Source organism: Zootoca vivipara, chromosome 6 (genome assembly GCF_965207765.1).
Source record: "Zootoca vivipara chromosome 6, rZooViv2.hap1.1, whole genome shotgun sequence".
Lineage (NCBI taxonomy): Eukaryota > Metazoa > Chordata > Lepidosauria > Squamata > Lacertidae > Zootoca > Zootoca vivipara.
Window position 1 is genome coordinate 86,065,019 of NC_142589.1, and position 20,174 is coordinate 86,085,192.

General features: G+C 47.9%; 1 protein-coding gene across 1 annotated transcript in view; it reads left to right on the forward strand.

The window, feature by feature from the left end:
* AP3D1 (adaptor related protein complex 3 subunit delta 1) overlaps positions 1–20,174 on the forward strand; it is a 56,028-nt gene that overhangs the window by 1,664 nt on the left and 34,190 nt on the right. The window contains exons 2-8 of the mRNA XM_035117870.3: positions 8,386–8,481; positions 9,677–9,757; positions 10,311–10,391; positions 12,099–12,206; positions 12,979–13,108; positions 14,767–14,906; positions 15,946–16,019. Coding sequence (XP_034973761.2) covers positions 8,386–8,481; positions 9,677–9,757; positions 10,311–10,391; positions 12,099–12,206; positions 12,979–13,108; positions 14,767–14,906; positions 15,946–16,019 — 710 coding nt within the window. The remainder of the gene's footprint in view (positions 1–8,385; positions 8,482–9,676; positions 9,758–10,310; positions 10,392–12,098; positions 12,207–12,978; positions 13,109–14,766; positions 14,907–15,945; positions 16,020–20,174) is intronic.

Sequence of the window (20,174 nt, forward strand, 5' to 3'; positions counted from 1 at the left end):
AGGGTTACAGTCACCAAAATGGAATGCCTAGTTGCCATTTTTTGACCAGACAGCTCAAAAGTCGTGTATTTTTCAATACGACTTTTTGGTTCCTGAAATTCATTCTGATTGAGCAGATAGATAGAATTCTATAGGATGTGTTGCTAGTGTGCGAAAACAGTCCGGACTCAAGGATCCCCAGGCCCAGATGGCGGAGACATCAGCATCTTAACTTGGTTGCAAGTGGACAATAGCCAGGTGCAAAATGCACCTGGTGCGTGGCGAATTTCAAAAGCTGGAGGTATCCTCAGCCACCAGGAGGCTGAGCTGAGGTTGGTGTTAAGGTTCTAGTCCGGGGGGTGGGGGTGTCTCCAAGCTTCAAAATCACTGTCAACGAGGTGGTTCATGGTGGCGGAAAAAACCAAATTTTGCCTGTACACTGTAAGAAGTGGGGTTCCCCCAAGGAAACAAGTTAGAGGGGGACAGAACTGTTCGTGGGACATGCCTCTGTTTATCACCATCAATATTTATACACCATTGTAAAGACCCTGAAGCAATATGTCAGTGATCGGAGACAGTGGGAGCTCTGGGCAAAAATGATCTGGAGCGATACAGGTTACCCCTTCAGTCCAGGGCTTAAGGCAGGCCTGGAAGACCTGTGGCCCTCCAGGAGCTGTTGAACTCCAACTCCCATCAGCCATTATGGTCAGGGTTGATGGGAGTTGGAGTCAGACAACAGCATCTGAAGGAACACAGGTTCCCCATCCCTCTGCCAGAACATGGAATGGAGAGGCAATTATGAATGCTTATGTACATCTGGAAGATCTTCCACTGTCCCACTTATCTAGTTATACCGACTGCAGCTCTTCAGGGTTTTAGATGGGGAAGCTGGGTCCAAATTCTGCAGGACTATTAACTTCCATGATCCTTGGCCATTGTGGGAGAGGGGTGCTGGGATACTTGGCAAACCTGGTTGCCTGCAGGCTCCCCATACCCACCCAAACTGAAGATGGTAGAGGACCCCCAGGGCCTTCTACAATCAAAGCATGTGCTCTACTACTGAAGCACCGCCCTTTCCCCATGACCAATCCCGCCTTACTTCCACTTTGCAAGAAAGCTTGGCATGTCTGTCAGCTGATGAGAGAAAGGACCAAGGAAATGCCTTTCGATTGCAGACCTGAAAGAGGAACTGCCACACAATATCTGCAAGAAAACGGGTGGGTTGCGTGAAGGAAGTTGCAAGAATCACAGATTTGTAGAGCTGTAGAATTGGAAGGGACCCCAATGGTCATCTAGTCCAACTTCCCTGTAATGCAGGAATCTCAGCTAAAGCATCCATGACGAATGGCCATTTAGCTTCTGTTTAAAAACCTCCAAGGCAAGGGAGTCCCCCACCTTGTGAGTGAGACCATTTCGGTCTTGAACAGCTCTTACTGTCAGAAAGTTATTCCTGGTGTTTAGTCAGAATCTCCTTTCTTATAACCTGAAGCCATTGGTTCAGGTCCTACCCTCCAGAGCAGGAGAAAACAAGCTGGTTCCATCTTCCATGTGACAGCCCTTAAGATATTTGAAGATGTCTATCGTATCTCCTCTCAGTCTTCTCTTTCCCAGGCTAAACATTCCCAGCTCCTTCAACTGTTCCTCATAAGGGCAGCATCAGGCAGAGCCACAGTGGGGCGACTGGTCCCCTGCTCACCTGCCTCTAGGCACGGGTCCAACTTGTCAAAGGACTCAGGGTGGCAGACTGGGCAATGAACTGCAGCAAGGCCTGGAAGAGATTCACATGCGGAAGGGGAGACAACAGGGCAAGGGACTTCTGTAAGAATATTTGCAAGCGGGGAAGCTGAAAGAGTGCCACCCGTTTTCAGAATTGTAGCAAAACGGTGTTGTCTCCAAGGACTCTGCCATGATGAAATAAATTTTAGTTTTCAAAGTGATTCTTGAATCGCAACATCTTTTCTCTCCCCCTTACCCTGAGATCCCATTTGCTGACTAGCTTTCAGGTGAAACCCTTGTCAATGCCTGATAAAAGTTCCAGGCTGCTCCTCAATTGAGTCTCCCCCACCTCCCACTTTCAAGCCTCCCTTTCGATCATACCAGTTTCACCCTATCTAGACCCATTTGGGGAGTTCTCGGTCTCAGAAGAGGAAGCCACTTGCCACAAGAGAGCCTTTCTGGAAATCTCATTGTGTTTCTTTGGAGAGCTTTGCGTCGCTGGCCTTGAAGTGTTTGTGATGTGGCCAGAGACTTAAAATAAGTGTCTATTGTGTGAAGGCCCAGAGATAACAGATACCGCACTCATTTTTTTATCAGGAAGGCGGTGGCGGTCTGTAAATATATTGCTCTTTCTTCTTTTAGCTGCCCTTGACTAGTTTGGGTGGTGGGTGGGGAGCTGGTCTGCAACCCCTTGAGAAGCATACCTTTGCTATCAACATACAATTTTGAATGCAGATATTAAGTTTGTATGTAGCCTGAGCAGTCCAGCTCGCTTGCTAATAATCATGCACTTACTGCAAATTGGTGGTATGGATTCATGGAAGTAACCAAGAACCTCCACCCCTTTCATTTAGTTCTCCTTTCCTCATTCCTGAAATGAGATTGTGAGCTCGAGTGCAGCATGTGCCATTTTAACTTTGTTTACAGTGCTTGGATGCTAAATATTGGAGGAATTGTTATTACACATTCGCAAATCAAAAGACGGTGTGTGTTTTTCAGGCCATGAATGGCCAAACATTGGTATGGCCTGCACTAGGGTACTTTTGTGTCCAGGTTTGGGGTCTGCGGTAGGCTGCATAAAAAACATAAGATGTTGGATTGGGCAAGTGGCCCAACTAGTCCAGCACAGCATTCAAAATTTGCCAGGCGCATTCTGCACCTGCTTACGGCCACTTGCAACCAGTTGAAGCTGCCAGGATGGCGCCTGACGTCTCCACCATCTGGATTCATTGATTTTTATCTACCCTGATTTTGGTGACTGTAACCCTGGTCTAAGGAGCCATTTGGTACCTAGCTTATATATATCTATATATACCTGTGTTTCATGGGGTGGGGGAGGTTTCAAAGTGAAATCGTGAAAAGCAGCACCTACAAAAGGACATGCATCGTTGCCTCGGCTTGCATATGGGGAAAGCAATCTGCTGGTGTTAAATAATCAACAACATTGGGAGCCTGGCAAGAGGGCGAGGTGTCTGTTTGGGGAGCTTTTAATGACTCCAGGGATGATATGGCACTTCTTACGGTGCTGAGCCACCCGAGTGCTTCTGCTCAGGAAATTAGTCATCCCCTCCTTTTTTAAAAAAATATATAAAAATAAAAGTGTTCATGTTGACTGAAGGATTGGTTCCCAGTGGCAGATAGCAGAAGGCCTGCTCTCTTGAGCTGTTAACTTCTGGACACGTCACTCTAGTCCATTGGGAAGCCTCCTGAAATGGTTTGTTGCTCCTCTCTTCCCCCCCCCCCAAATTCCTGCCAATGAAAATCAGCCGCTGGCTCAGTTTCATAGCAGAAACGCCAGGAAGGACTTTGCTGTGCTGGCCAAGGGGACAAGTGGGTTCTGGATGCAGAAGCTAGCCTGGGGGGGGGGGGAATAAACTTGACTCTGGCAGTTTGAAGCTGCAGAATGAGCTGTGTCGGGTCTGTTGGAGACCCCCACCGCCACACATTCTCTAGGACTGGCCAATCGCAAAGTACCCGTATATTCCGGCGTATAAGACGACTGGGCATATAAGATGACCCCCAACTTTTCCAGTTGAAATATAGAGTTTGTATAAGAAATACGACCCGGCGTATAAGACGACCCCTGACTTTTGAGAAGATTTTTCTGGGTTAAAAAGTAGTCTTATACGCAGGAATATACAGTACCATGTGAAAGCTCTTATAGTTGCAGAGACATAGCAGTATGAAAATGGCTATACATTACCCTTGGGGTCCCTTCCAACTCTACAATTCTGTGATTCTAAGACATGTTCCCATGCTCAAGCTGTGTGCCCGGTTTAGTCTTCCCTTGCCGTGTATGTCTAGCTTACCTGAACCAGTGGGCTCAACTTCCAAGAAAGGAGATTCTCATTCAATGCTAGGAAGCACTTTCAGGCAGTAAGAGCTGTTTAGCCTCCCTTGGAAAGTGGACTCTCCTTTGTTAGAGGCTTTAAACAGAGGTTGGTTGGATGCCTGTCCGTCAGGGATTTTTAAGTTGTGATTCCTGCACTGCAGGGGGCTGGACTTGATGACCCTTGGAGGTCCTTCCAACACTCTTATGATTCTATGTAGGGTTGTGTTCCTTTTGGGTCATGGTAGTCATCATAGCACATCATGCCTTAGGTGCATCTAGCCTTCACTGCCAACCACCTTGGGTTGTGATCAGTATTAGAAACTCCCAATAAATAAGCTAGGTGCCAAACAGCTCCTTAAACCAAGGTTACAGTCGCCAAAACAGAATGTCTAGTTGCCATTTGAGAGCAAGACGGCTCTAAAGTCTTATTGTTCTAGTGACTGACTGTGATTGATTCTCAGCTAAAGATCCAGCTAGTTCAGAGGACAACCTTGAGCTCGGTTAAGAGCTTTGAGAACTTGAAAGAAGGAAAGTCACTTGATCCAGGGACAGTCCAGATACCCACACCCACTCATTGCAATTAGGATACAAGATTAAAGAGGGTCGTCAACCGCGCCCTGTGCAAAGAGCAAGAATAGACTTCCCTGTCTCTGATTCCTCTTGAAAGTGCCTGATAAGCCTCTAAAATGTTCTTGCTCCATTCTGTGGTTTATGCTCCTCTGCTAGCCGGCTTGAGATCTGCCTCCTGTCCAAACCCACGGAGCTCTCTTAGCAGCCTCTCCTTGCAAAGCTTTGACACATGCCCGAATGCTCCCAGTCACAGGATTTTGTCCCATCGTGGGAGCCAGGCGAGGCCTTTATTGAAAACGGCTGCTCGAGGCAAGCAGCGCCGAGGTCAAAGTGTTGCTAAATGTCAAGGAAAAGGTAGAGAGTCCCCATGTTAAGCCAGCACATTTCAGAATTCTGGGAAAGGAGCACGGGACCCGCTGGACACATACTCTGAATATGGCGCATCTGAGACTCAGACCCCCAACAGCTTCATTTGAGGTAAGCGGAGTAAAAAATGGTCCCCTGCCTGAGTCCTTGGAGAGCTGCTGCTGGTCAGAATAGAGAATTATGAGCTAGATCAGGCATCCCCAAACTGTGGTCCTCCAGATGTTTTGGCCTACAACTCCCATGATCCCTAGCTAACAGGACCAGTGGTCAGGGATGATGGGAATTGTAGTCCAAAACATCTGGAGGGCTGAGGTTTGGAGATGCCTGAGCTAGATGAACCTGGTATAAATAAGGCCACTTCCCAGATCTTAAGATCCACAGAAACACGCTCCCCCCCTTTTTTGCATTTCCTATTTCAATTTGGCCACCTTACACCCAGAAGGACTGAAGCAGGAGTTGACTGACCTCACGCCCTCTAGATGCTGCCAGCTCCCAACACCCATCATCCCTGACCGTTGGCTGTGGGGCTTGTATTCAGTCAATGTCTGGAGGGGCACCAGTATAAAATACTGCCTACAGTCAGAGATGCCCACCCACTGATCCTCTGTAGGAAACAGCATGCTAACTCAACAGCTTCTTAATCTCTGCATGGGGAGAGATCTTGTTTGAATCGGAGACTGAGCAGGAGTAACCTGCTCCAGCCCCAGGGAGGCTGTATGGCCAGACCAGTATATCATACAGAAGTGCAGCAGGCAGCCTCAGGGTTTGGGGGGGAGAATCCAATTCCACATGGCATAGTGTGTGGGAGCAACTGGTTTCAAGGTTTTACATGCAAAACAGCAGCCATGCAACGGAGTTTGCTTCTTTTTTTAATACATTAAAATGTAAGGCTGTCCATCGTGCAACTCCCCTTAGGAGGATTTGTAGTGCCGCATCATAACTCTGGATTTGCCTGAAGACATGCAGCTTTGGAAGGTGAAAAATGAGCTTTGTAGTTGCATGGTGCGAGAAGGGGAAGCTCTGGAAGGTGGATGTGGTGGATGGCAAGATGGTTGGTGAGCAGAGCAAGCAGGGGGCACAGAAGATGGTCCGAATTAGTTATCTCACTGCCCTCCATGTGGCAAGGCAGTCCCCCAGCTCCCATTAGCCCAAGCGGCCACCGTGGCCCCCATGGTCAGGTAACAGGTACCAAAAACAGCAACAGATTGGCCTACTGCTTTATGCAAAAAATTTAAAAAGTCTGGCTAATGGAGCAGAAAACCCAGTTAAGATGCAACTAAGGTGATAAGCCTTCCAGGGAGCTGTCAGAGTCCCATAATTCAGAGCTGAATTATTCGTCCACCCCCAAATCGCTTGTCGGCTGTGCAATGGATCTCTGAACACATTGTTAACTTACACTAAATATTTGATGGCTGTGTCGCAACAGGAAAAGACAGATGTCATGGAATCCATCAGGCACGTATCTAGTTTCCCAGGCCCCACTGCTCTCTTGTGGGGAGCAGAGTGGGAAATGTCCATCACCCAAAGTACCTAGGGACAAAAATGTGCCAGGTTAAAAATTTGGTGACTGCTGAAGACAAGAGAAACCAATCATCTGGCAATGTTTATTAAAAGCCACAGAACTTTCTTACTGTAGAATGCCTTTTTGACTAGCCCTCAAAACTGTGCCCAGGTCATACCTTTCACAGGCTGTTCCTTTACACCTCAGGTGCCACACACCCCTCCACTGGGATGTTTCATTGAAATATGATGATGCTTCTTGATTGACTGGATGAAGGATAAAGAATGTGTGGGTGGGTGTGTTAAGAAACTGGACAAAAGCACACAGATAGAATTTACATCAGTTGCCCCGCCCACTTTTAGTAGCATTGGTCATGCAAATGAGGTCATCAAACTTGGGTCTTTTTTTATCAAGGGGAAAAAGAAATTGAGGATACCAGAAAGATATGGAGCCCACATTTGCATGATGTCCTGGTTATTCCCCGCTTAGACTACTGCAATGCGCTCTGTGTGGGGCTGCCTTTGAAGGTGACTCAGAAACTACAACTAATGCAGAGTGCGGCAGCTAGACTGGGGACTGGGAGTGGCCGCCGGGACCATATAACACTGGTCTTGAAAGACCTGCATTGGCTCCCAGTACATTTCAAACACAATTCAAAGTGTTGGTGCTAACGTTTAGAGCCCTAAACAGCCTTGGCCCTGTATACCTGAAGGACCATTTCCACCCCATCGTTCAGCCTGGACACTGAGGTCCTCCTCTAAGGGTATTCTGGCGGTTGCCTCCCTGCGAGAAGTGAGGTTACAGGAAACCAGACAGAGGGCCTTCTCGGTGGCACCACCCGCCCTGTGGAACGCCTTCCCATCAGATGTCAAGGAAATAAATAACTACAGTCATACCTTGGTTGTCGAACGCCTTGGTACTCATCTGTTTTGGCTCCTGAATGCCACAAACCTGTGAGTGTTCCAGTTTGCAAACGTTTTTTGGAAGACGAGCATCCGATGCGGCTTCCGCAACTTTTGATTGAGTGCAGAAACCTCCTGCAGCCAATCAGAAGCCGCGCCTTGGTTGTCAAAATTTTCAGAAGTCAAACGGCCTTCTGGGACAGATTCTGTTCGACAACCAAGGTACGCCTGTATCTGACTTTTAAAAGACATCAGAAGGCAGCCCTGTATAGGGAAGCTGTTTCAATGTTTGATGTTTTATTATGTTTTTATATATGTTGGAAGCCGCCCAGAGTAGGGCTTCCAACAGTCAGATGGGCGGGGTACAAGTAATAAAATGATTATTATGACTGATGATGAAATCAGGACCCCACAAAACCTCCCCTTGAAGTGCAGGCTTCAGCATCATGGCAGGAACCATGTACACAGAGGGCGATACTTTGACTCGCTTCCTAAATTATTTCCGCTTCTCTTCTGTCTCCCATTCCTTCCCCTCCCAAATCACACTTTGCTTTATCATGCAAAGCTGGCTTTTAGGAGGCTTAATTAACGAAGTCTAAATCAGTAACTGTGCAACACCTTTGGAGAGGGAACGTTAGTTGCCTTTTGCATCCACATCTGCTAGTGACCCACAAAGGGGAGGGGGGCCCTAAAATTTATATCATGTTAGCGGTGCGATGGCGGCTCTTGGATGTCACCTGGCAATCCCCAGTGGCTTCTCCAGGTAGAGCTAGGTGTGTCCTCTTGAAACCCTGGAGAGCTGCTGCCGGCCAGTGCAGACAGTACTATGCTGGATGGACCAGTTTGGCACAAGGCAGCATCCTTTTTGTGACATGCGCACTTGGGGAGGCCAGACAGAACTTTCTGTGCCTAAGAATGAAATGTGCGCTAGGTACTGGATCTTTGGGGACAATCCTGCCTGAGCTGGAGATTTCCAGTGACTTCCTTAACCCACAACTCCTTCCTCTCCATCCCTCCAGGCAAAGTACATCTCTCAGTGCATCGATGAGATCAAGCAAGAGCTGAAGCAGGATAACATTGCCGTGAAAGCCAATGCTGTCTGCAAGCTCACCTACGTAAGTGTCTCCCCTCACCTGTGGGTCAGGTTACTGCCATGCAGCCTGCGGGGCAGGCAAGTGAGCCTGTTCCGCGAGGAGCCTCCCGAGGTGAGGCGGCCCTCTTCGTTCCCGACTGCATCCCATAATTCTGTCTAACCCATAGTAGAGGTGGGGAGTAAACAGAAGAACTTGAGAATTTCCCAGTTGGGTCAGAGGCCAGTGGCCCTTCTGGTTTTCAAAGGAAGCCAACCAGATGCTCACAAGCAGGATCTGAACACAGCAGCACTCTCCCCTCCTGTGGTTCCCAGCAACTGGTATCTGCTGCCTCCAGCGGCGGAACATACATTGTGTTCCTGTATCAGTGTTACTTCCATGGAATGTGAGGTGGTGTCAAATTGCAAACTTAACAACTCTTTAAAATCTTAATATATACAGTGACAATATAAAAATGACATTGTACGAGGGTTGCATTGAATGAGGTTATTGCAAGCATGTTATATGTAACTTAAGTGTTCCTTTTCGGGCCAAGCATGAAACAGATTGAAATCCGGGTGTCTCGCTGTTGCACCTGTCATTTTTATTTTGTCATTGTATGTATTGCCGTATTTACTCAAATCTAATGCTCACCTTTTGGCCAAATTACGTTGTGAAAATTAAAGTGTGCATTAGATTTGATTGCATATTAGACTTGAGTAAATACGGTAATTAAGATTTCATGTATTAAAGATTGTTGAAATGCTGCACGTTATGGTTAATGGATTTGCGTAAATGACATACAGAATTGTCAAGTTTTTGATTTATCTCTCTGTATTCCTTGGGTGTGACATTGAGCTTGGCAGGGGTGTCAAATTGGGCAGGGTAAGAAACCTCAGGCCTATGTGCGTACAGGTTGAATATGGCCCTCCAGTCCTCTCGTATCTGGCTGTCATAGGTGGTTGGATGCAGAGGATTGGTGGGAGGAAACCCCCAAGGGAAGATTCCTGTATTGCAGGAGGTTGGACTAGACAACTCTACAGTTCTACGATCCTATGATCCTGTACCATCAACTACTTTTGGCCTAGGTCAAAAGCATATTGGGTGCCACGTACAAAGGCAAGATGCCTTTTCTCCTGCTAATCATTATAAATTGAGGGGCGGGGAATGTCCCACACTTGCCTCTGCCCTTGCTGTGCCAAGACTCACACTCTGGCCTTTGTTCCTCCTCCCCTCACAGTTGCAAATGCTGGGCTACGACATCAGCTGGGCAGCCTTCAACATCATCGAAGTCATGAGCGCCTCAAAGTACACCTTCAAAGTAAGTGGCCTGCGTGGGAACCTGGGCTGCCGGGAGGGGCAAAGGCGCCAGGGGGTTCCTGGCAGCTGCCGTGGAAACATATTTCCTCTAAAATAGAGGTTCCCAAATTTATTTGGTCTGCCAAATTCTTCCAGAAAATGAAAAAAAAAATACTCAGCGCCCCTCTGGAAACCTCCTGCCTTTTAAGCGAACAAACAGAAAGATGGAGTGACAAATTTGCATTCTTTGATGTATCTATATTTCTACCTACCCCCTACAACATAGCGAAGGAAGACGTTGTTGTAAATAAGACACCATGAAAGCTTGAAATTATAAAATTATTTATTAAAACCAAACATAGCAACGTTTGCATTAGACATATAAAATTAAGGTAATGAAGGATAACATTAAAATAAAAATTACGAATAACATTAAGAATAGTCTATGAAGGTCCTGGGCCAGATTACATCCATTTTTAAGAATACATTTTTTTACCATTCCTGCACGCGGTGGCAATGAGTCCCTTTCAGCGCCTTGGATACTGACTCGCTTTCCCTCTTTCCTAACCCTGCAGAGGATTGGGTACCTGGCAGCCTCGCAGTGCTTTCACGAAGGGACCGACGTCATCATGCTGACAACGAACCAGATCCGAAAGGTGAGTGTCGCCATTCCCAGAAGAGCTATGTTTCCTCCTGCTAGACCACCTGCCTGTTTTCTTCCTTATGACTTAAGAAATGTAGGTCATGCCCTTCAATTGGATGGATGGATTAAATTTTAAAACATCCTATACCCATAGCTCTCAGGGCAGTTCACAACACAAAAGTTACAATACAAAAGCACAAAATACATAATGAAAATAATTACTAATACTAATATGTGCAAACTTATAGAAATTACGCTCCCCAACAAAAGCGCCTGTCAGAGGGTCGGCGTGGCTACCCTGTGGAACGCCCTCCCATCGGAGGTCAAGGAGATAAACTACCTGGCATTTAGAAAACACCTAGAGGCAGCCCTGTTTAGGGAAGTTTTTAATCTGTGATATTTTAATGTATTTTGGTATTTGTTGGAAGCCGCCCAGAGTGGCCGGGGAAACCCTGCCAGATGGGTGGGGTATAAATAATGAATAAAAATAATAGTAACAATAGAGTAACTCCGCTTGAGTCCAGTTTGTCTTCAAATACATTTATTGTGCTAATTATCTACAGTGTAGAGACAGCTTAAAACATGACCTCTCATCCCGAATCAGAATCCGGCAATGGCGTACGTCTGTTCCTACGCCAGCAAAGTAGTCTGGGCACCCCAAAACGCCACCCCCTTGACCTGCGTTGCGGTGCTCTCCTCATTTCTGGCACCGGAAGGAGCGATGCCCTTTCAGTTTCCTCCCTCAGCAGTCGGTTCCCTGGCTCTGCAGTATTCCCAAGCGTCTGCCTGCATCCCTCCGCCTCCGAGCTTTCCCACTGTTCCTCACTCTGATTTCTCTCCCTCTCTGAGTCTCCCCCTCCCCCTCTGGCTGCTTCAGAACCACTGGTGCTCTCTGTACTTGATGAGGTGGACGTTAGGATGATGGGGGCTGGCTCCCTGTAGGGAGTCTGCCTTACAGCACCTAACCAGCCCTCCAGCCCACATATTACAAATAACAAAAATCAAAACTAACATGTAAAAACAATTTTAAACAACAGCTTTTAAAAATCTAACAGTAGCGGTCTTTAGCTACTACAGTGGTACCTCAGTTTAAGGGCAGACAAGTTTAAGAACAATTTGGTTTACAAACTCCGCAAAACCGGAAATAGTGTCTTGGTTTGAGAACGTTACCTTTGTCTAAGAACTGAATCCAAACGATGGAAGGGCACCGGCAGTGGGAGGCCTCATTAGGGAAAGTGCGCCTTGGTTTCAGAACAGTTTTGGTTTAAGAACGGACTTCCAGAACGGATTAAGTTCGTAAACCAAGGTACCACTGTACTTGCATTAGAATACAGATCTCCCCACATGGTCCTGCTGGCTAGGGGTGATGGGAGTTGCCCAAAAACATCTGGAGACCCAAGTTTCAGAAACACTGGGTCAGAGCTTAGAGCTATGACCTGGGAGAGACCAGGGTCTGAATCCCCACTCGGCCATGAAGCTCACTGGGTGACCTTGGGCCAGTCACTCACTCTCAGCCTAGCCTATTGCACTGGGCTGTTGTGAGGATAAAAAGGGGAGGGGAGAGCTGTGTACTCCACCTTGAGCTCCTTGGAGGAAAAGCAGGATATAAAGACCGTCTTTCTAGGTTGAACTCAACTAAGGACTCTTCTCCCTCCTCTTCCCACACCTCTCTCCCCTCCCCACCCCCCGGCACTCCTTTCCATCTCCCCTCCTATTCTAGGACCTGAGTAGCCCCAACCAGTATGACACCGGTGTTGCACTGACTGGTTTGTCCTGCTTTGTGACTCCTGATCTGGCCAGAGACTTGGCCAACGACATCATGACCCTGGTGAGTTGGGCTTGGGGGGGGGGGGAGTTGCTGGTCTACAATTGTTGCGCTGTTTGCTCTTTCTTCTGCCAAGCCATTGGGGATTTAAAAGCTGTTCAGAAGTCCTTGTCCCACAACTAAGCTCTGTGCTTTGCTCCTTGAGTACATAAGAACCATCTCAAAAGGATATGGTTGCAATCGAAATTATTCAAACCCCATTGCAAATCAGGTTTATTATCAAAATTTACAGACTCCTTGTTTGTGAAGGGCTCTCATCTCTTACCTTTTTGGGGCATTCTCTTGACTTAGCAATATTTCTAACATGCAGCCAAATTTGACACTCAGCAAACCCCTAGCCGGTTCAGGTATTTCATGTGTTCCAGCTCAAGCACATCAGGTGTGCTTGAGACAACACCTGTTGTATTTGTGCTATTGTGAGGGATTCCATTCAGGGAACTGAATAATAGTGAGACTGGAGAAGCCAGTATAAGTTGCATTTTCAGCTGAATTTGGGGGAACCGTTGTGTTGAGCTATTTCAATTGCTTTTGTTTTATTTGCTCATTGCAAACAGCTGAAAGTCTGTAAATTTTGATAATAAACCTGATTTGCAATGGGAGTTGAATAGTTTTGAAGAGATGGCAACAATTGGACAAATCCCTGGAGGAGAAGATCATCAATGTCCGATAGCCATGATGGCTATGCTGGTTTGCTGTGGTGCAAAAGAAGAGACCTTGATGCCCTTGTTGTGGAAAAAACCTGAGCTTTTTCTCCTCTCCCTGCCCTCCCCAACAGATGTCTCACACGAAGCCTTACATCAGGAAGAAGGCAGTGTTAATCATGTACAAAGTGTTCTTGAAATACCCTGAGTCCCTTCGCCCTGCATTCCCCCGCCTTAAGGAGAAGTTGGAAGACCCAGATCCCGGTTAGTAAGCTGGATGAAACAGGATCCAGAAGATTGCAAAGACTGTGTGTGGTTTTTTTGGGGGGGGGGAGGGAGCGGCTCCAGGTAGCCTTTCATTGGGTTGTTTTTGTTTTTATCATGTACAGTCATACCTCGGTTTAAGTACGCTTCGGTTTGAGTACTTTCAGTTTAAGTACTCCGTGGACCCATCTGGAACGGATTAATCCACTTTCCATTACTTTCTCTGGGAAAGTTCACTTCAGGTTAAGTACAGACTTCCAGAACCGATTGTGTACTTAAACCGAGGTACCACTGTAATGTTGTGTATTTATATTGGGTTTTTGTGCTGTAACCGCCCTGAGACCTGTAGGTATAGGGCAGTATACAAATTTTAAAATAATTAAAGAAAACCCTGTGGTGGCACATAAATCCATCAAGTTAAATAAAACTGAAAAGGGCTTTGCTGAGATGCAGGGGGTGCTGGAGGAGACTCTTGGGAGTCCCATGGGCTGCAAGAAGATCAAACCTATCCATTCTGAAGGAAATCAGCCCTGAGTGCTCACTGGAAGGACAGATCCTGAAGCTGAGGCTCCAATACTTTGGCCACCTCATGAGAAGAGAAGATTCCCTGGAAAAGACCCTGATCTTGGGAAAGATTGAGGGCACAAGGAGAAGGGGAAGAAAGAGGACGAGATGGTTGGCAGTGTTCTCGAAGCTACGAACATGAGTTTGACCAAGCTCTGGTCCATGGGGTCATGAAGAGTCGGACACGACTAAACAACAACAACAAGGGCATAATGTAGGTGATGGATACAGGGAACACGAGAAAAGGTGGAGGTGTTAATTGAAGAATCAAAGGACCAGGCCTCCTGTTTTTCCCCAGTCACCTCCATTGCCAAGCACTTTGTTAGGTTCACTGCTTGCGCCAAACCAGATCCCGTCCCCCGTTTTGGTAGGCTAGCCTTTGCCAACCTGGTGTTCTCCAGGTGGTTTGGACCACAACTCCCTTCAGCCCCAACCAGCACCTCCATTGCCACCAGCTGCTCCCAGAGAACCAGTGTGAAACCAGCCAGCTGCTCCTGCTCCTCCTCCTTGCCACAACCCTGGGAGGAGAGTTCCTTGTTGAAAGCGCTCTGGGCATTGTAGCCCTGGGAGGGGCACAGGGCTCTCCTAAGTACTCCCAGCACCCTGAACAAACTACTTTTCCCAGGATAGCTCAGTTGATCAGAGCATGGTGCTGATAACGCCAAGGTTGCAGGTTCAATCCCTGTATGGGACAGCTGTGTGTTCCTGCATTGCTGGAGGTTGGACTAGATCAGAGCTTTCCAAACTTTAAATGTCGGTGACACACCTTTTAGACATGCATCAGTTTTACTAGCAAACTGGAGGTTAAACCAACCCCTGTCCAGCCCCGGGAGGAGCACAGGGAGTCTTCACACGACATACCTACACACTGCAGCCAACACACTAAGGAGCCGGCAACACAAAGATCTGGAGCAGATGATCCACAGGGTCCCTTCCAACTGATTCTATGACTCCTTGCGGGAAGCCATGTCTGTTTAAAGTGATACCCTGGTGCTTTAAGTTTACGGGGAAGACGTGTCTTAAATCCTTCAGCAGTTTTGTTCCACAACTCACTCAGACCCCCCTCTTCCCTTTATTCCTCCCCTCTCCCCCAGGTGTCCAGTCAGCCGCCGTGAACGTCATCTGCGAGCTGGCCAGGCGCAACCCGAAAAACTACCTTTCCCTTGCTCCGCTCTTTTTTAAGCTGATGACTTCGTCCACCAACAACTGGGTCCTCATTAAAATTATCAAGCTGGCAAGTACAGGTGGCTTACTTCGCTGGTAGTGTGAAGACTCACACTCTGTCACTTAAGAGGTGAAGAGTTGATGCAAAACAGAGAGGAAAGGAGCAGCCACAGTAGGCAGCCTGCTTAATTGGTTTGTGTGGGGAGGTGGTGGCAAAGTGTTCTCTTGACTCTCAGGCTGCAAAGGATTCTGGGAGAGGCTGAAATGTGAGCAAGGCTGTGCAGGGGGAGGCTGCCGTATACTCTGTCATGGCCCGAATTTTATTTATGTACAGGTGACTCCGTTTGCATTGCGGGTTTGGAGCTCCTGGGCATCCTCTTCAGGCTCTGGAGAGAGTCTCCTTATGAGCCGGATGAGCGGCAGGGCTTTGTTGAGGCTTCCCATTAGAGCATCTGTTCAGCCCCTGTGAGGGCAGGACGCCTGACTACATGGGCCCCTTTCGGCCTCATCCAGCAGGACTGCTCCTATGTTCAGTTTTCAGAAGGGATCAGGAAAATTCATGGAGGAGAAGGCTGTCAAAAGCAGAGGGCAAAGCAGACGCAGTGTAAATTGGGCTATGTTCAATTGCACGCATTCCGACGGGGCAAAAAGAACTCAAAGAGGGTGTGGTCTGGGGAGAAGCACCCCCCCCCCAAAGGGCTGGCAGGCTGGCTGGATTAGTTAGTTAGTTAATTGCTTCCCATCTGACTGGATTCCCCCAGCCACTCTGGGCGGCTTCCAACAAATTGAAAACATCAAGCGCAGCAAAGCATCAAGTATGAAAAACCTCCCTATACAGGGCTGCCTTCAAGGGTCTTCCAAAAGCGAGACAGTTGTTTATTTCCTTGACATCTAACGGCAGGGCATTCCACAGGGCGGGTGCAACTACCGAGAAGGCCCTCTGCCTGGTTCCCTGTAACCTCGCTTCTCACAGGGAGGGAACCGCCAGAAGGCCCTAGGAGCTGGACCTCAGTGTCCGGGCTGAACAATGGGGGTGGAGACACTCCTTCAGACCCTGCAGGACAGCTGTTGTCATCCGGCCATTCAAACATTCTCTCTCTTTCTTGCAGTTTGGTGCTCTCACTCCTTTGGAACCCAGGCTAGGGAAGAAGCTCATTGAGCCCCTCACCAACCTCATACACAGGTGAGTGAGTCAATTCTATGGCGATGCTACCGTGTTTCTCTGAAAATAAGCCATACCCCGAAAATAAGCCATACCCCAAAAATAAGCCATAGTGATAGGCAGTTTAACCTTGTAGGTTAAACTGTACCATACTTAATAATAATAAAATAAGACATCCCCTGAAAATAAGCCGCCGTGCGTTTTTTGGAGGAAAAATAAATATAAGATGCTGTCTTATTTTTGGAGAAACACTGTAGTCCTTACGCCATTTGTGCAAAGCATCTCTCTCGCCTCAGCTGCTGATATCCAAGAATTCCAGCCCCCCGCCTTTGTGTTTCCACTAAAGCAGTGATGGGCAACCTTTTGAGCTTGGTGTGTCAAAATTCGCCAAAAACCCGAGCATAACTCGGGTGGTGTGTCACTTCGAGAAAAAAAACCATAATTTCGTGATATTTATAGTTTAAACAACAAAAATGTATAATTGTAATATATAACTGTATTTAATAAACCAAAAACTAATTATTTAACCAAACCAAACCAAAAAACCCTTATTTATCACAAAGTGCCCAGAGTTGTTGAGCTTTTTGGAAGGAACTGCTGACCAAAGTTTTGGAGGTTTTTTGGGTGGGGGTGCCAAAGTTGCTTTGCTTTTGGGCGGGGGGGGGGTTGCCCCAAAGCTGCTGTGCTTTTTTGAGGGGAAAGAGAACAGAAATAAATGACAAATGATACCTTCGCTGGAACTAACACGCAGCACCGACATAGTCTGCCAAAGCACCAAAAAACCCAGCACAGAACGGGTTAAAAAATGAATGCTGTTACACCCAATCATCATCTGCCAAAGCGCCAGAAAAACAGCACAGAAAGGCTTAAAAAAATCTCTAGCTACCACCACCACCAGCAACAACAACAAAGGTTCTCGGTTTTGACTGGAGACAAGCTGTAGCGTGAGGAGCGGGAGAACAAAGGGGGGGGGGACAACAACAACAGTGCGAATGGGCCAATGGTGTGTGTGCCAGCAGTGAGGGCTCTGCGTGTCACGTCTGACACGCGTGTCATAGGTTCGCCATCACTGCACTAAAGCACACACTTCTGCTTCCGGGACAGGGTTGCCAGGACACTCTTCACCCCTTAACCAGCTTCCTGTCACCATTGGGGCGGGGGTGGGGCTTATAAAAAGTGCAGCACACCCTCTCCACCTTTGTCACGGGAGCACCCCCATCCTTTTTTTTAAAGGACACGTAGATCCTGTGCGAAGTGTTCCACTTAACCCTCCTTTCTCTCCCCCGAACAGCCAGCGCGCCCTCTTCCAATCCCCCAAAGAGGGTAGAGTTCATGGCAGCCCCACCAAAGATAAAAAACTTGTCCTCTTCCAAGAAATGCGCCCAAGTGGACAGTATGTATACTTCAAAACAAACACAAACCCACCCCCCAAACTCCACCACCCCCGTGCTCTGGTCTCCTCCCTCTCTTCTTCACCCTAATTCTGCTGTAGTTGAGTAGCTGTTGGGGCCAGAGGTGGGGGTGGGGTGGGGGGCTACTGGCCGAGAAAACCCTGCAGGGTCCCCAGTTGACGCTCAAACCCTGACCGTTCTTTGATTCTGTGTTAACGGGAGCAGAGCCAGCCGACTTCAAAGATGGCGGTGGCAGGGGGTTGGTCTGGAATGAGCAGCCTTCAACTTTTTCAGACCCGGACTTGCCTTTTAACCCAAACGTGTTTTGAGACCAATTTATTATTATTATTATTATTATTATTATTATTATTATTATTATTATTGCGTTTAATTTGTTGGAATCCACCCAGAGTGGTTGCAGTCAGGTGGGTGGCATATAAATTATTATTATTATTGTTATTATTATTTTGCCATGTGTTTCATATGGTCAGAGTGCTGCTGCTGTGACCCACCTTAGATTAGGCCAGTAGTGAGTACCCAGTGGTTTAGAGAAGGGGATGTGGCTCTGTCCCGCGGCCCACCCCTTTGCCCCAGTTTGGACCACAAAGCCATTTTGCCCAAGCCACAGCCACCTACCTTGCACCAGGCACCATGTGCAATGTTAAGAGCCAGTGTGGTGTAGTGGTTAAGAGCGGTAGACTCGTAATCTGGGGAACTGGGTTCGCGTCTCCGCTCCTCCACTTGCAGCTGCTGGGTGACCTTGGGCTAGTCACACTTCTCTGAAGTCTCTCAGCCCCACCCACCTCACAGGGTGTCTGTTGTGGGGAGGAGGGGAAAGGAGATTGTTAGCCGCTTTGAGACTCCTTTGGGTAGTGATAAAGCGGGATTTCAAATCCAAACTCTTCTTAAGTGTGGGGCAGGGAAAACCCTGGCTTAATTTTTTTTATTAAAAAAAACCCACCATGTTTTATTCATATACCACCTTTTTCTCCAATGTGGTTCTCCAATCTCTTCCCATTTTATCCTCAAAACAACTCTGTAAGTAGGTTAGGCTAAGACGGTGAGTGCTCCCCAAGATGAGCTTGGGGGCTGAGTGGGGGATTTGAGCCCTGGTCTCTCCCAGGTCCTTTAACTGTTACGCTGTGCTAGCTTGTCAGTGAGAGAGGGACACAGGAACCTGCTATATACGAAGCCAGACCATTAGTCCCTCCAGCTGCCTGCTCTGCATGCTCTGGTTGGCAGAGGCTCTCCAGAGGGGACAGTTCCCAGTCCTACTTGGAGATGCTGGCAGAGATTGAACCTGCCCACAAAACAGGTAATCTAACCATTTAGCAAGCTGGAAGGAGGTTTGAGGGCCCTGCTGACAGGGAGTGTCCGCTGAGCCCTGCAGCTCCATGCAGAAATAGCCCTTTGAAAGGAGGTTTGGAAGTGGCTGCCAGCTCTCACTAAGACCTGTGCAGGCAAAAAAGAAAAAAAAGGTCACCTGGCTTCATTGGGAGGTCAGGGGATTGGCGGTTGAGCAGCCCCACCCACCTGTCAAACTTTGCCCACAAGTACTGGGGTAAGGATCCAGCTTCCCGCCCCTGCCCCAGAAGTTAAAACGGAGCAAAGTGCATAACCCAACAGTAGAACATGGTTTCAGATTGTAGTTTGTTGGCGGTAGAAACACCATAGTTAAGCACATGAACGCACGCCAAGCCATATTTTACTAAACTGTAGCTGCACAAACCATGGTTTAGCATTAGGTGGGAATCAAGACATGGTTTTATACCATGGACAAGTTAATGGCTCAGCATTCTGCCGCACTGCTTAAACCTAATCCCTGCTTCCCAGAGCTGTTCACTTGCTGCCTGCAGAACGGCGTCTGAAACAGGTGCCAGTTCTGCAACATGGATTAGATCAGGGGTTCCCAAACGGGGGCCTGCAGCAGCGCACATGTGAAACAAGCAATTAAAGATCAGCCCCGGATCTAGCACAGCTGACAAATCATTCTGCGGTCCACCAAGCCCCCTTGACCCTTTTCAAGTGGGGCAGGGAGTTTGGGAACCACTTGGTTAGGCGCTGCTGCCGTTGTCTATTTTTTAAAAAACGAGATGTGCGTATCTCTAGCTAGCGCTTAACTATTGATGGGAGTTTTAGTCCAAAAGAGGTTAGCATCAGGTTGTGTGTGCATTTGCCACCATTTTCACTGGGTGGACCTCAGCCCCGGGGGCTGCTCTGTGGGATGCGGTCCTGGAAGAGGGGGGATTGCCACCTGGGATGTTGATGCAGCAGTGGGCGGGTGTTGTTTTTTTGTTTTTGTTCTGTTTTTGCCTTTGTGCTCCTCCTACTTCTCGCACCTCACAGCGATCCCATTCCTCTCCTAAGTGTGCAAAGCTGCACAAATCCCCACATGGTCCCCACTTCTGGATTCTCTTTAGATGTGGCCAAATTGGGTGGTGATTGGTGCCAGGCCTATGGAGCTTGGCCATCTCTCCCCCCCCCCCACTCCTCTAGGGTAGATTGGCTCCTCCCCTATCTGCACTATGATCCCACCCCATTAAAATAGCCACCTTCCAACAGGAACCAGAAGAGGGCGCTCTGCCTCTTGTTGTGTGTCGCTCTAGGCCTTTCTCCTTAGCTCTGTGGAAAGCGTGTTGTAGCTCTTCATCCCTTGCATTCTCCCTCACCTCTCTATGGTTTGGGGCGGGTTGTCTGCTGTGGATCTTGCAAAGCCAGTGGTCAGAACACCTTTGCGCTTCCTGAAACAGACAGCCCATGTGCTGACCTGGGGAAGCAACCAGAG